This window comes from Pleurodeles waltl, chromosome 1_1 (assembly GCF_031143425.1).
Source record: "Pleurodeles waltl isolate 20211129_DDA chromosome 1_1, aPleWal1.hap1.20221129, whole genome shotgun sequence".
Taxonomy (NCBI): Eukaryota; Metazoa; Chordata; class Amphibia; order Caudata; family Salamandridae; genus Pleurodeles; species Pleurodeles waltl.
In genome coordinates, this window is record NC_090436.1 from 128,659,129 (window position 1) to 128,675,547 (window position 16,419).

Here is a 16,419-nt window from a genome sequence, read left to right on the forward strand (position 1 = left end):
CATTCTGTAATTACATATTGTGTTTCTACAAAAGGAGGTCATTCGAACTGTAGCTGAGAAAACAAGTTCCATATTTTGCAAAAGACTTTCTATTGAAAACACATTGTCAGGTCTATGTGGCCACATTATTGAATACATTTAGTTGTATTTTAAAATGTGAGTCATGTGCGTTGACTATAGTGTTAGGATTGGATGCAGAGAAGGACACCAGGCTTGATTTGTTATGATCTTCTGTATGCAAACGCTTTCTTTCTCTGGCGTTGCATGTGCAGATAGTATGGTAATTAACCAAGTAAAGAGGGGTATCAGGATAGTAAATGTTGTGACTGACATAGCTGACTGAAAGAAAAGGATGCATATCACTGTCAGCAGAAACTCTTAATTAGCTGGTGAGCAAAGCCGATCTTTGCAGGAATTAATACAATGGATTAGGCTAGGAAGATAAGGGTGGGGCCAGCAGGCACATAAATTGATGCAATTTTGGAGGTCCCAGTATGAATGGAAGTCAAACACATACATAAAAGATACTTATATATTTATGATAAGGTACCTTCAATATGCCTACATAACAAACTCCTTTAAGGTAACTAGCCTAACATTAATATATAATTATAATGGCCTATATCATACCTTTAAATTGTTCATGTAATAAGTGAAGACACTCAGAAAATAACTGAACCATCACAACAGCGGTTGAACTGTCACTCTCCAACCAAGGGTAGCAGCGTTGGTTGCTAAAAAAAATGAGATGTCAATAATTAATGCATGTACTTATTTTTTCAATGTATGTACAGCAATGTAGCACAAAATAATTTCTGTGAGCAGCAATGAAATCTATCACAAAGCGGGAGAATCAGATATAGGTTTGAAGAAAAAGGTACTTGCCTGCGGTAACAACACTTCTGTTGGATACTCCATCTTCCTTATTAGCTTCATCAGTATCATCCAGGCACCAGATTGGTTTCAGAAATTCCACCCACTACCCACCCAACAAACAGCTGTCTAGGGCTGGCAGGTGGAGCTATGCAACCTCATTTGTGACTCCTCCCACCCTGGATGTGACACCATCTGAGTACGTATGACACCTACCGTTGCTCTGTAGTCAGTTCCTGGTTTTCTGCACATCATCAACAGAGGTCTGGGTCTCTTACCAGAGTTTAACCAGAGAACTTCCCCAGCTTTCAACAGAGGTGAAATGTCTCCTCCAAAGGCAAAAGTTGAAGTGTTCAATTCTTGCTGTAGATGCTGCAAGAAGATGCCCTTGTCGGACTCATATTATCTGCTTATGGCAGACAGGCTCGAAACGTGACTCTTTGGTCAGTGCCACCTGTTGAGTGGGGCACCCAAAGACCATTAGAGAGCACCCAAAGACCATTAGGGAGCACCCAAAATCCACCAGGGAGCAAGAGTCCAAGCTAAAGCTAGCCAAGGTGTGCAGGGATGTGCAAAAGTGTTCCACTTCCGGTAAGTACCTTTCCCACCAAAACAGGAGATGCTCCAGGGAAGGAGAAATTACATTCTGAATTTGTTCCAATGAAGCTGATGCCTTCTCAGATGCAAACTTGTATCCAGAGCTCGCTATGATGCCAACACCAGCAGTGCCCTTAGTGCTGATTTCAGTACCACCTACAAAAGTCTTGAACTGGTTAGACAATATCCAAGGTGAAAGGAAAACGTTCCAATCTAGTTTGATGATGAATCTTTGGAACAACATCTCACTAGGGCCCAGAAATGTGCCCATGTGAACTAATTCTTCAAGTCTGACTCCAATGTTCTAGTCACGGCGGATACAAATTATGGCCGTACAGAGGATATGAATTGGAGGTAGGTAGTCTTGTTTTCTCAAACAAGACTCCAACATTTTGACAGAACTCTTACCACCTTCCTCCCTAATCTCAGAGCCTCTGCAAGCCTTCAACAAGGTGTTACCAGTACAAGTACTTGCTGTAATGGAGAAGTCCATCTGAAGGACTAGGAATCCACAGTTAAATTGCTAGGCAACGCAGGCAAGCATAATGTGATCCAGAAATTCCTATTGTCACATCACTCTCAGGAGGAGCTAGTATTCCAACCTTCCTCTGCGAATTGGAACAAAACTACTTTTCCTACAGACTTTCTAGATCAAAAGTATAAAAGACTAGAGGCTGCTGAGCAAACAAATTTGCTTCCGAAACACTTTCTCTTCATACTGAGAATTACACATATTTTTGGTGCAGCTATGTCAGTGTCCTGCAGGTGCTGGTAAACATAAATGTTTATCAGTTTAGCTAACCAGATGACAAAGTATTTTTCTGATCTGGTTAATGATGGTTGGGCAGTTTGCCAACAGATCCAGACGTATGGTCTATAATATGGAACACCCAGGCACGATCCATGGGCACGTGTGTCACACTGCAATTTCCCATTTGGAGTTGTTCCACTGGATTATCAAGAGATGGCTGGGCAAACCTTATGAGTCCTTACAATTTTAAAATGACTAACTCTAATTTTACTTCATTCATACCCATTCTAATTTTGCACCCACTTAGTGGCTGCTCTTCCAATCTATGCCTACATTCACGTTATACCCTTAGACACTGTGTTACAACATAGAAGCCAACAGAAATGTTTGTTATAAATTAACTTTGAATTGGATTGGATGACTAGGGGACAGCTTTGGAGAACTGGTATAGACTGTTCATCCTGCTTCGAGAGCCAGTCCCCAAATGCGAGAGAGGAAGTGGGGGCTGAGCTCTGAATTCCAACGAATTAGCATACCAAGGGGGTCATTCCGACCCTGTCGGTCCAAGACCGCCAGGGCCGGGGACCACGGAAGCACGGCCAACAGGCTGGCAGTGCTTCCCAGCCCATTCTGACCGCAGCGGTAAAGCTGCGGTCAGAAAAGGGAATCCATCGGTTTCCCGCTGGATTTCCCCTGCATGGGCTGAATCTCCATGGCGGCGCTGCTTGGAGATTCCGACCCCCTTCCCGCCACCCTGTTTCTGGCGGTTTTTACCGCCAGGAACAGGATGGCGGGAACGGGTGTCGTGGGGCCCCTGGGGGCCCCTGCACTGCCCATGCCACTGGCATGGGCAGTGCAGGGGCCCCCTAACAGGGCCCCATAAAGATTTTCACTGTCTGCATTGCAGACAGTGAAAATCGCGACGGGTGCAACTGCACCCGTCGCACCCCTGCAACTCCGCCGGCTCCATTTGGAGCGGCTTCATTGTTGCAGGGCCTTTCCCGCTGGGCCGGCGGGTGCTCCTTTGGCGGGCTCCCACCGGCCCAGCGGGAAAGCCAGAATGGCCGCCGCGGTCTTTCGGCGGCCTGATTTTGGCGGGCGGCGACTGCCGCCCGCCAAAGTCAGAATGAGGGCCCAAATCTTCCTTGCCAAGTCCAAGGTGATCAAGATTAGCTTTGCTGGATCCTCCTGATCCTTCTGCAGGACTCTTGACAGAAGTAGAATCCATGGAAATGCATAACCTAGGTCCAAAGACAAGTTGAAGCTGAAGGCATCCACGAGGGACTAGTGAGAGGGTAGTGTATGGTACAAAACTGAGGAACATTCCTGTTTTCAGCGTGGCAAAAAGGTTCACTTGTGGACATCCTACTCTGCAAGGTGTGCCACTGCCTGTTGCTAGGCTCACCACTAGAGGTGAACAGTCTCTCAGTACAAGGTTCAAGACCCCACATCACACACCTCCCTGAATGTTAATGTAATAGCTGGTGGTGTTATGTCCAAGAGAACTTGAATGGCCATTCGTGGCAAAACAGACTGTCCACAACTCAAACACATTTATGTGTCTGTGCTGCTCTGATGAGGACCCAAAGCTCAGCACTAAGTCTATGTAGTCTATGAGTACCTATATAGTCTATGAGTGCCCCACACCAGAGACAAGGTGTCAGTAACTATGGCAGGCTCTAACTACAGCGGACTGAAGGGATGCCCCACTTAAAGAATGGAGGGGCGTATTCACCACTGCAGGTCCAGGAAGGCATAGTTGAAAATCTACTTGCAAGCTGAGGGGCACCTGTAATGGTTGAGCCATTGCTTAATTAGGCACCATTGATGGGCTGTCATTCACCATTTGGCGTGCAGCACTAACAGGACACATGAATCCATCAGTTCTAACAGCTCTCAGACTTTCAAAGGTGGGATAGGAGCCTGAGCCAGAGAAATTGGAATTATGTATCTGCACTCCTATGAGGAGGAAATGCTTTCATAAAGAAAATTACATTTTATGGTAGACTTTCCTCTCCACCAAGCTGTAAATCACCCCTGGCATTTCTATAATGGAGCCATAAAAACAGGGTAAATGGAATGCTTCACAAGTAACAGATGAAATGTGGTAAAATAAAATAAAAATATGAATGAGAATGGAATACAGCTTTAGATTTATAAGCATATTCTAAAAAAGAAGAGGTAAGAGTATTGACTCTAGAAAATGTGCTTACTGGCGAAGCTAATGCTCTTAGCCCTTTTTCAGTATCACTATTTGGGTATATGTCTTATGCGCCCAGCCCCTTTCTATCCCCAATATCCATCCATTTAAAAAAGGAACTTGTGGTGGGGTTCATAGTGATGGCCTATGGGATGGGAGGAGGGTGTTGATAATGGAAAAGGGACAACAGACTATGTATAATAAGGAGTAACTTCTCATGCATACATTCTGGCCATTTCCAGTTTTCAACCTGTGGGAAGATTCCACAGCAACAGAGAACAAGAAAGGTAAAAGAAAGACACCACAGGGGTGTGCAAACACGTTTAGCCAAACTTAGCATCAACCACAGGAAAGCCTCAAGAGAATAATGTTGAGAAAAAACACAAGCAGAGGCCCATGTGGTCAAAGGCTTGCTAAATGCCACTGACCCACTTTCGGGATCAGGCAGAGGATAACTTACATCAACGGACAGAGAGGCACAATAATACTGCTTTTTACTCCTCTTTAACAAGATTAATAATTAAGACTTGCAAAAGTCTAGGGGATGAAACAACTATTGTCTTTTTTTTAAATGAGAATGCTAGAGATTCCCAATAACCAGGACACAAGGAACTGTACAAGTAGGTGTGGGAAGCAGTCGAGGCCTAGCTCAAGGGAGATGGTGTAGGGCAAATCTAGTCACACTATAATAAAATTCTAGAGCAAGTAAATATATAAATGGTACACACATGGAAGTACACAACCTATTACACAATAAGCCACATTAAACCACCAATAATTAATGTAGCACAACATAGTAGATAAAACAGGCCTGCCACTATGCACACTATATATTTTTTACAGTCGCTAAATGACTGCAAAAGTCAGCACAATACAACACTGCATGTACAACACCAGTGGTAAGCTTAAGCAATGTTAGCGAACAATAAAAAAGATTATGATTACTAGATGAATGTGATAATTACATTACAAATGGGGGATCTGGGAAACGTTTTGTCACTTTAATTAGTTACAGGGCTTTAGTGTTCACAAAAAAGAACAAAAAAATGGAACACAGCAAAAGGAATGGGAAAGAACTGATAGTGTACCAAGGATCTAAAAGTGAGTTTACTGGCTCAGGATTTAGGGTAGTGTAGTGTTAATTGTCCACAATTGGGACTTTTGCTACCCAAGAGCCCTAGATCCTTTGGGTCAGCGGCTCCTCACTGAAAGGGGGTCCCCCTGATGAAAGTTTATACATCTTTAACCCCTTCGCTGCCAGGCCTTTTCCCCCTCAGTTGCCAGTCCTTTTTTGGCTATTTGGGGCAGTTCGTGCTTAGGCCCTCATAACTTTTTGTCCACATGAGCTACCCACGCCAAATTTGCGTCCTTTTTTTTCCAATATCCTAGGGATTCTAAAGGTACCCAGACTTTGTGAGCTCCCCTGAAGGAGACCAAGAAATTAGCCAAAATACAACAACATTTTTTTTTTTAAATGGGAAAAAAGGACTGTAAAAGAAGGGTTGTGGTTTTCTACCCTGAAAATGGCATCAACAAAGCGTTTGTGGTGCTAAAATCACCGTCTTCTCAGCTTTCAGGAATAGGCAGACTTGAATCCAAAAAATACATTTTTCAACACAATTTTGGCATTTTACTGCGTCATGCTGCATTTTTACTATTTTTTGTGCTTTTAGCCTCCCTCCAATTAGCGACAGAAATGGGTGTGAAACCAATGCTGGATCCCAGAAAGCCAAACATTTCTGAAAAGTAGACAAAATTCGACATTCAACAAGGGGTCATTTGTGTAAATCCTACAAGGTTTTCCTACAGAAAATAACAGCCTAATTTTTTTTTATTGAAATTGAGGTGGAAAAAAAGCAATTTTTTCTCCACGTTTTACTCCGTAACTTTTTCCTGCAATGTCAGATTTTCAGAAGTAATATACTGTTACATCTGCTGGACTCCTCTGGTTGCAGGGATATATAGCGCTTGTAGGTTCTTCAAGAACCCTAGCTTCCCAGAGCCAATAAAGGAGCTGCACCTTGCAATTGAGTTTCCATCAAATTAATTTGGTGAAAAATAAAGAGTGAAAAATAGGTATCAAGGAAACCTTTGTATTTCCAAAATGGGCACAAGATAAGGTGTTGAGAAGCAGTGGTTATTTTCACATCTCTGAATTTTGGGGTGCCCATACTAGCATGTGAATTACAGGGCATTTCTCAAACAGACATCTTTTTTACACAGTCTAACATTTGGAAGGAAAAAAATGTAGAGAAAGACAAGGGGCAATAACACTTGTTCTGCTCTTCTGTGCTCCCCAAGTCTCCTGATAAAAATGGTACCTCACTTGCATGGGTAGGCCTAATCCCCATGACAGGAAACGCAACATGGACACATAACATGTTTACACTGAAAACTGATGTGTTTTTTGGAAAGTGCCTAGCTGTCGATTTTGATCTGTAGCTCAGCCAGCACCTACCAAACCTGTGCATTTTTTAAAACTAGAGACCTAGGGTAATCCAAGATGGGGTTACTTGTGGGGCTCGCACCAGGTTCCGTTACCCGGAATCCTTTGCAAATCTCAACATTTGGCCACAAAAACACCTTTTCGTCAAATTCTAATGACAGAAAGTTCTGGAATCTGAGAGGAGCTACAAATTTACTTCCATCCAGCGTTCCCCCAAGTCTCCCGATAAAAGTGGTAACTCACTTGTGTGGGTTGGCCTAGTGCCCACTGCAAGAAATGCCCCAAAACACAACGTGGACACATCACATTTTCCCAAAGAAAAACGAGCTGTTTTTTTTTTTTACAAAGTGCCAAGCTGTGGATTTTGGCCTCTGGCTCAGCCGGCACATAGGAAAACCTACCAAACCTGTGCATTTTTTAAAACTATACACCTAGGGGAATCCAAGATGGGGTGACATGTGGGGTTCTCACTAGGTTCTGTTACCCAGAATCCTTTGCAAACCTCAAAATTTGGCAAAAAAACCAAAACACTTTTTATACATTTCTATGATAGAAAGTTCTGGAATCTGAGAGAAGCCACACATTTCCTTCCACCCAGCGTTCCCCCAAGTTTCCCGATAAAAATGGTACCTCACGTGGGTGGATAGGCCTAGTTCCCGCAAAAGGAAATGCCCAAAAACACTATCTGGACACATCAAAATGATCAAAAACAAAACTACCTGTTTTTGGGAAGAGGGGGCACCTGCATTTTTGGTCCTGGGTTTAGCAGCCATATACGGAAAACTGCCAAACCCAAACATTTCTGAAAACCAGACACCCGAGGGAGTCCAGTGAGGTGTGATTTGCGTGGATCCCCCAGTGTTTTCTTACCCAGAATCCTCAGCAAACCTCAAATTCAGCTAAAAAATAAAAAAATTCCCACATTTCTGTGTGGGATCACGGCACCGGCGCAAATGTCCTACCACCCACTGTCCCCCTCAGTCTCCCGGTAAAAATTACACCTCACTTGTGTAGGTGGGCCAAGTGCATGTGACAGGGAAGAGACAAAAACATGTCGAAAATGAGGGGGACCCAAAGCGGGTCCAAAAGGGCAGTTTGAGAAAAAACATTTTCAAGCTGACAAGTGGGGCAGAATTTTTATCGTATAGATGCGACAATGCTGGGTGGTAGGAACTGTCTGGATTCCTGCAGATTCCGGAAGGTTCCATCACAAAAATGTGGGAAAGATGTGTGATTTCCAGCAAAGTTGGAGGTTTGCAGGGTATTGTGGGTAAGAAAATGGTGCGGGTGCATGTGAAACACACCACCCTGGGCTCACCCAGATGTTTAGTTTTCAGATGTGTCTAGTCTTGTAGATTTTTCTACATAGCAGCGTCCCAAAGCCCAAAAAGTGCAGTCCTCACCATTCCAAGTGGGACAACTCTGAGAGTTAGCCAAGCTCTCATGGCCCAAATGTAAAACTGTAACCCCAAATAATCAAACGTCCTCTTGCTTGCCGTGGGATAAGATGTTTTAGTGTGTGGGGGGAGAGCTGAAAGACTGTTAGCCCCTTCAGTTGGGGTGGGGGCCAATATACAGGTTGGTAGCCACCACGCCACAATTTTTTTGTATTTCCTCGCATCTAGTAGGTTTTCTGCCCCCCCCCCCAAGTGAATCAGGGGTAATTGCCCCATCTGCCCACCAGTGGGCACAACAACTTTGGCTCCATTTATTTGGGGTGGCCATACCCCCACCCTCTTTTCTGAAAAAAGGATCTTCCCTGGTCTCTGGTGGGCTTTCTGCCCCCGTTGGGGGCAGATGGGTATTCCAAAAATGGGCCAATCAGATATGGCCAACAGTAATGTGCCCCCATGGGAAGCGACCATTGCCCAAGGCGCTGCCCCACCCAAACAAAAAACACACACGCCACTCTCTGGTGCCTAAGTGGTTTCTAATAGAAATAGGCTGATCTGCCCCCAAGGGGGGCATAAATGGCCTAAAATAAATCCCCCTCCGGCCTCCACCAGGGGAGCGACCCTTGCCTAAGGGGTCACTCCCCCTGTGTGAAATTGGTGCAAAAATATATCCCTAGTGCCTAGTGGTTTCTGCCCCCCTTGGGGGCAGATTGGCCTAATAAACAGGCCGATCCAATGGCCGAAAAAAAACCCTTGCCTAAGGGGTTGCTCCTCTTGCGTGAAATTGACGTAAAAAAATAAAAATCCCTAGTGTCTAGTGGTTTCTGCCTCCCTTGGGGGCAGATTGGCCTAATAAACATAGGCCGATCTAATGGCCTAAAAAAAAAAACCTTGCCTAAGGGGTTGCTCCCCTTGCGTGAAATTGGCGTAAAAAAAATAAAAATTCCTAGTGTCTAGTGGTTTCTGCCTCCCTTGGGGGCAGATTGGCCTAATAAAAATAGGCATAAAAAGATTATTTCCCCCAGGGGAGCAACCCTTGCCTAAGGGGTCGCTCCCCACGTCTAAGAAAATATAAAAAAAAAAAAAAAAAAAATGATCCCTGGTGCCTAGAGGTTTCTCCCCCCTGGGAGCAGATCGGCCTAATTACAATAGGCCAATCTGCCCCCAAGGGGGGCAGAAATGGCCTAAAACTAATTTGCCCCCCACTAGGTGAGTGACCCTTGCCTAAAGAGTTGCTCCCCTTGTGTGAAATTGACAAAACAAATCCCTGGTGTCTAGTGGTTTCTTCCCCCTTGGGGGCAGATTGGCCTAAGAAAAATAGGCCGATCTGCCCCCAAGGGGGAAGAATTGGCCTAAGATCGAATTGCTCGCCCCCCCACACCCACGGGAGCAACCCTTGCCTAAGGGATCGCTCCCCATCTGTAAAAAAAAAAAACATCCCTGGTGCCTAGTAGTTTCTGATCGGACTAATTACAGTAGGCCAATCTGCCCCCAGAGGGGGCAGAAAAGGCCTTAGAAAAATTGCCCATTTAGTGAGTGACCCTTGCCCAAGGGGCCGCTCCCCTTATTCATATATATTTATAAAAAAAATACCTGGTGTCTAGTGGTTTCTGCCCCCTTGGGGTCAGATTGGCCTAATACAAATTGGCCTAATCTGCCGCCAGGGAAGCGACCCTTGCTTAGGGGGTTGCTCCCCTCCTGCAAAAAAAAATAATAATAATAAACAATTCCAGGCATCTAATGGTTTCTGCCCCCCCTCCGGGGACAGATCAGCCTAATTACAGTAGGCCGATCTGCCCCCGGGGGAGCAGATAAGGCCTTAAAAAAAATGGACTCCCTAGGGAGCGACCCTTGCCCAAGGGGCCGCTCCCCTTATCCATATATATATGGTGTCTACTGGGCATTTCTGCTGCCCGATCGCACTGAGAGAGACATCAAAAGAAAGGAAAGGCCTTTCCTTTCCTTTGATGCCTCTCCCACCCTACCTCCAGGTTGGAAGATAAATGCTTTTGCATTTCTCTTTCGGGATAGCGCTGGAAGCACATTTGAGCACTGATATCATCAGACGTCACTGGGAGGGTGGGTGAGGGGGCGGTGTGAGGGGTGAAAGTGGAAGGGATTCCCCTTTCCATCACTGCCACGGGGGGAGGGTTAGTTGGTCGGCTCATGGGGGAAGGCTAGCTCTACCCCTGTGGGTCGGATGCAGGATGAGCTGGTCTCGTCCCAGGCACACAGCGACCGTGGCCGAGGGCGAGATCAGCTCGTCCAGGGCACCCAAGCGGTTGAGACCCAAAGAAATCTTAGCAATCCCATAAGCACAAAAAGATTTGCCTAGCCAGAAGCTATATTTGATTTGGCTAGCTTGAGAGCCAAGTGGACACTAAATCAATGCAACAATATGGTCAATAAAGAACAACGGGCCAGGTGTAACAAAGCTTTTTGCATTTGCAAACGGTGCAAATCGCAAAATTCCACCGTTTGCAAATGCAAAAATGTCTTTCAGAATGTATGAAAGGAATTCGCAGTGCAATTTCAAGGAATCGCTAAAATAGCGATTCCCTGAAATTGCGACTCAATTTAGGGAATCGCAAATTGTGATTCCCTAAATAGGTATTCGCAAATAGGGAATACCTATTTGCGATTACCAGTGCACATTTATCATGCATTTCCTAAATGCAAATTTGGCATCTTAAAAATCGCTATTTAAGAAATGCAAACCGGGAGCTTGATACATCTGGCCCAATAAGAATAAAAGGTGGTACAAAAAGGGAGTAGTCATGAGCCACCTCTCCTTATTCTTGGGCAGGCTCCCTACGGTTTCTAGTTAATGTTACAGATGGCTTCAGGGTGCTGTGTCTGCATTTTTCAATTCCTTAGACCAGCCAGGTTGCCTGAAAGCTAAAGTCTCCATCAGGGAAGGCTAGTGGAAACCAGAATTACCATCAATACGGGTGTTGAGGTGTTCTTCTTTACCATGCTGAAGGGAAGCTCCTGCTTATAGGATCAACTTTTAGCAGGTAGTCATGCCCTACTGACAATCAGATTCAGCACAGCCTCCAAGTTCAAAAGGTCAAGTCAATCATGCTGGGGCATAGTTTCACTCTTCAAAGGGCAATCCTCAAATGGATGGAATGCGTTTTAGAGATACTAAAAGATCTTTTCTGCCAAGAGTTGCAAGCCCTGCCTGTAGGAGGCTGGACTGGCTTGTAGTGAGTACCAAGGGGTACTTGCACCTTGCACCAGGCCCAGTTATCCCTTATTAGTGTATAGGGTGTCTAGCAGCTTAGGCTGATAGATAATGGTAGCTTAGCAGAGCAGCTTAGGCTGAACTAGGAGACGTGTGAAGCTATTACAGTACCACTTAGTGTCATATGCACAATATCATAAGAAAACACAATACACAGTTATACTAAAAATAAAGGTACTTTATTTTTATGACAATATGCCAAAGTATCTTAGAGTGTACCCTCAGTGAGAGGATAGGAAATATACACAAGATATATATACACAATAGCAAAAATATGCAGTATAGTCTTAGAAAACAGTGCAAACAATGTATAGTTACAATAGGATGCAATGGGGAAACATAGGGATAGGGGCAACACAAACCATATACTCCAAAAGTGGAATGCGAACCACGAATGGACCCCAAACCTATGTGACCTTGTAGAGGGTCGCTGGGACTATTAGAAAATAGTGAGAGTTAGCAAAATAACCCTCCCCAAGACCCTGAAAAGTGAGTGCAAAGTGCACCAAAGTTCCCCTAAGGACAAAATAGTTGTGTTAGAGGGAAAATGCAAGGAAAACACAAATCAGCAATGCAACAACGATGGATTCCTGACTGAGGGTACCTGTGGAACAAGGGGACCAAGTCCAAAAGTCACAAGCAACTCGGAGATGGGCAGATGCCCAAGAAATGCCAGCGGTTGGTGCAAAGAAGCTCTTACTAGGCTGAAGAACTGTGAATACTGCAGGAACGACAAGGGCTAGAGACTTCCCCTTTGGAGGATGGATCCCCCACGCCTTGGAGAGTCGTGCAGAAGTGTTTTCCCGCCGGATGGACGCCAACAAGCCTTGCTACACGCAAATCGTGCGTTTGGCGCTTTTGGATGCTGCTGGGGCCCAGGAGGGACCAGGAGGTCGCAAATTGGACCTGCAGAGAGAGGGGACGTCGAGCAAGACAAAGAGCCCTCACTGAAGCAGGTAGCACCCGGAGAAGTGCCAGAAACAGGCACTACGAGGATGCGTGAAACGGTGCTCGCCGAAGTTGCACAAAGGAGTCCCACGTCGCCGGAGACCAACTTAGAAAGTCGTGCAATGCAGGTTAGAGTGCCGTGGACCCAGGCTTGGCTGTGCACGAAGGATTTCCGCCGGAAGTGCACAGGGGCCGGAGTAGCTTGCAAAGTCGCGGTTCCCAGCAATGCAGCCCAGCGAGGTGAGGCAAGGACTTACCTCCACCAAACTTGGGCTGAAGAGTCACTGGACTGTGGGGGTCACTTGGACGGTGTCGCTGGATTCGAGGGACCTCGCTCGTCGTGCTGAGAGGAGACCCAAGGGACCGGTAATGCAGCTTTTTGGTGCCTGCGGTTGCAGGGGGAAGATTCCGTCGACCCACGGGAGATTTCTTCGGAGCTTCTGGTGCAGAGAGGAGGCAGACTACCCCCACAGCATGCACAAGCAGGAAAACAGTCGAGAAGGCGGCAGGATCAGCGTTACAGAGTTGCAGTAGTCGTCTTTGCTACTATGTTGCAGGTTTGCAGGCTTCCAGCGCGGTCAGCGGTCGATTCCTTATCAGAAGGTGAAGAGGGAGATGCAGAGGAACTCGGCTGAGCTCATGCATTCGTTATCTAAAGTTTCCCCAGAGACAGAGACCCTAAATAGCCAGAAAAGAGGGTTTGGCTACCTAGGAGAGAGGAAAGGCTACTAACACCTGAAGGAGCCTATCAGCAGGAGTCTCTGACGTCACCTGGTGGCACTGGCCACTCAGAGCAGTCCAGTGTGCCAGCAGCACCTCTGTTTCCAAGATGGCAGAGGTCTGGAGCACACTGGAGGAGCTCTGGACACCTCCCAGGGGAGGTGCAGGTCAGGGGAGTGGTCACTCCCCTTTCCTTTGTCCAGTTTCGCGCCAGAGCAGGGGCTAAGGGGTCCCTGAACCGGTGTAGACTGGCTTATGCAGAATTGGGCACATCTGTGCCCAACAAAGCATTTCCAGAGGCTGGGGGAGGCTACTCCTCCCCTGCCTTCACACCATTTTCCAAAGGGAGAGGGTGTCACACCCTCTCTCAGAGGAAGTTCTTTGTTCTGCCATCCTGGGCCAGGCCTGGCTGGACCCCAGGAGGGCAGCTGCCTGTCTGAGGGGTTGGCAGCAGCAGCAGCTGCAGTGAAACCCCAGGAAGGGCAGTTTGGCAGTACCAGGGTCTGTGCTACAGACCACTGGGATCATGGGATTGTGCCAACTATGCCAGGATGGTATAGAGGGGGCAATTCCATGATCATAGACATGTTACATGGCCATATTCGGAGTTACCATGGTGAAGCTACATATAGGTAGTGACCTATATGTAGTGCACGCGTGTAATGGTGTCCCCGCACTCACAAAGTTCAGGGAATTGGCTCTGAACAATGTGGGGGCACCTTGGCTAGTGCCAGGGTGCCCTCACACTAAGTAACTTTGCACCTAACCTTTACCAGGTAAAGGTTAGACATATAGGTGACTTATAAGTTACTTAAGTGCAGTGTAAAAATGGCTGTGAAATAACGTGGACGTTATTTCACTCAGGCTGCAGTGGCAGGCCTGTGTAAGAATTGTCAGAGCTCCCTATGGGTGGCAAAAGAAATGCTGCAGCCCATAGGGGTCTCCTGGAACCCCAATACCCTGGGTACCTCAGTACCATATACTAGGGAATTATAAGGGTGTTCCAGTAAGCCAATGTAAATTGGTAAAAATGGTCACTAGCCTGTTAGTGACAATTTAAAAGTAATGAGAGAGCATAACCACTGAGGTTCTGGTTAGCAGAGCCTCAGTGAGACAGTTAGGCACCACACAGGGAACATATACATGCACACCTATGAGCACTGGGGCCCTGTGTGACAGGGTCCCAGTGACACATACATATAGGCCACAAACCTATGAGCACTGGGGTCCTGACTAGCAGGATCCCAGTGACACATAACAACCATACTGAAAACATGGTGTTTTCACTATGAGCACTGAGGCCTGGCTATCAGGATCCCAGTGAGACAGTGAAAACAGTGACAAACACCCTGACATACACTCACAAACAGGCCAAAAGTGGGGGTAACAAGGCTAGAAAGAGGCTACCTTCTCACACAACCCCCCCCCAAACGAAGGACAATAAGGCTAACCTTGGCCAGTTGAGACTTTATTGTCTAAGTGGTGATAAGTAGAGAGTAGCTCTGCAATAGACTGGTTACTCCCTTTATCATCCACTATATGGTTACTTCCCTGTGGGGATGTAAACCACCCTGTTTGAAGTTTTTTAGCTAAGCAACAATGTGAAGATGTATTTTCAGAGTTTCTATCAGTAAGTTTTAGTTTAGAGCAGTGGGAATTGTCCACTGAACCTATTTGTAGTGATGGAAATACCAGACAGGGATGCTGTCTCAGAAAAGCCATAGCTGGGCAAAAACTTTGTCCATATGGCTGGAAGAGAGAACAGGGATGCTGTTTCTCTTGGGTTGGAGCAGGGCAGGGATGCTGTCCTATCAGCTCCACACTAGGGCAGGGATGCTGTCCTAAGTGTTGTGAGGCAGTGCAGAGTTTCTGCACTAAAGTTTCTCTGGGAGGGTTGGAGGGATGCTCCATGTTAACTAAAATGGTGCTCTTTTTCTCACCAATGTTAGTTATCCCACAGAGAGGTACTTCCACCTCAGGGAGTCCAGCTTTGCCAGCTGATGATTCCCTTGGAACAGGTGCCACCCCAGGAGAGGTTTCTCCCACCACAGGAATAGTATCCTGAATGGTAGGGTGGTTAGGGGATACTGTGATACCCTTTTTACCTGTTGATGGAGAGGGATCCTGAGTTTTCAGGCCTTCTCTCCTTTGCTTTTTCATTTCACTTGAAATGAGAGGGAACAATTCCTCAGGGATGCCCAGCATGGCTGCATGGGCATAAAACTCTACATCAGCCCAACCTGAGGCCTCTAGGTCATTACCTAAGAGACAGTCTACAGGTAAGCTAGGTGATACCACCACATGCTTAGGGCCAGTAACTCCACCCCAACTAAACTGAATTATAGCTAAGGGAAGAAACTTAGTGGAGTTATGGACATCAATAATCTTATACTGTTGTCCAATGATGTGTTGTTCAGGAGGCACTAGGTTTTCAGTCACCAAAGTGAAACTGGCACCTGTGTCCCTGTAGGCCAAGGCCTCAACACCATTTATTGAAACTGTCTGCCTGTACTTATCCATTGTAAGGGGACAAGCAGCCAGTGTGGCAAGGCCAATGCCACTAGGTGTGACAGAAACTGTCTTGGGACTGATTACATCAGTTTCCACTATGGACCCATAAGTGAACCCAACTACACCCTTTGCTTGACTGTTGCCAGCAGTCCCACCACTAGTACCACTACTGCTAGGGGCACTAGAGCTTGATGTATTAGTGGTGGTAGGCTCAGGGGGTTTACCTGGACAGGACTTATCCCCTGGCCTATGGCCTCTGTTTTTACACACAAAGCACCAAGGCTTTTTAATGTGTGCAGGTTGGGAAGAAGAGGAAGAATTTGTTTTATCCCCACCCTCTGAAGAGTGTTTAAGATTTGAAGTGGGATCTTTGGTTTTACCCTTATCCCCATGCTTATCTTGAGATTTTTCACCATCTTTCTTCTTATTGCCATCTTTGTCACCCCCTGTATGAACTTTTCTGTTCACCCTTGTTCTGACCCATTTGTCTGCCTTCTTTCCCAATTCTTGGGGAGAGGTCAGATCAGAGTCCACCAAGTACTGGTGCAACAAATCAGACACACAATTATTAAGAATATGCTCTCTCAGGATTAAGTTATACAGGCTGTCATAATCAGTAACTTTACTGCCATGTAACCACCCCTCCAAGGCCTTCACTGCCTGGTCAATGAAATCAACCCAGTCTTGTGAAGACTCCTTTTTGGTCTCTCTGAACTTTATCCTGTACTGTTC

General features: G+C 46.1%; 1 protein-coding gene across 2 annotated transcripts in view; it reads right to left on the reverse strand.

Moving 5' to 3' along the window:
* Positions 1-16,419, reverse strand: part of EPG5 (ectopic P-granules 5 autophagy tethering factor) — a 568,130-nt gene that overhangs the window by 132,047 nt on the left and 419,664 nt on the right. For both annotated transcript variants that reach the window (XM_069218853.1, XM_069218854.1), the window contains exon 35: positions 631-734. In XM_069218853.1, coding sequence (XP_069074954.1) covers positions 631-734 — 104 coding nt within the window. The remainder of the gene's footprint in view (positions 1-630; positions 735-16,419) is intronic.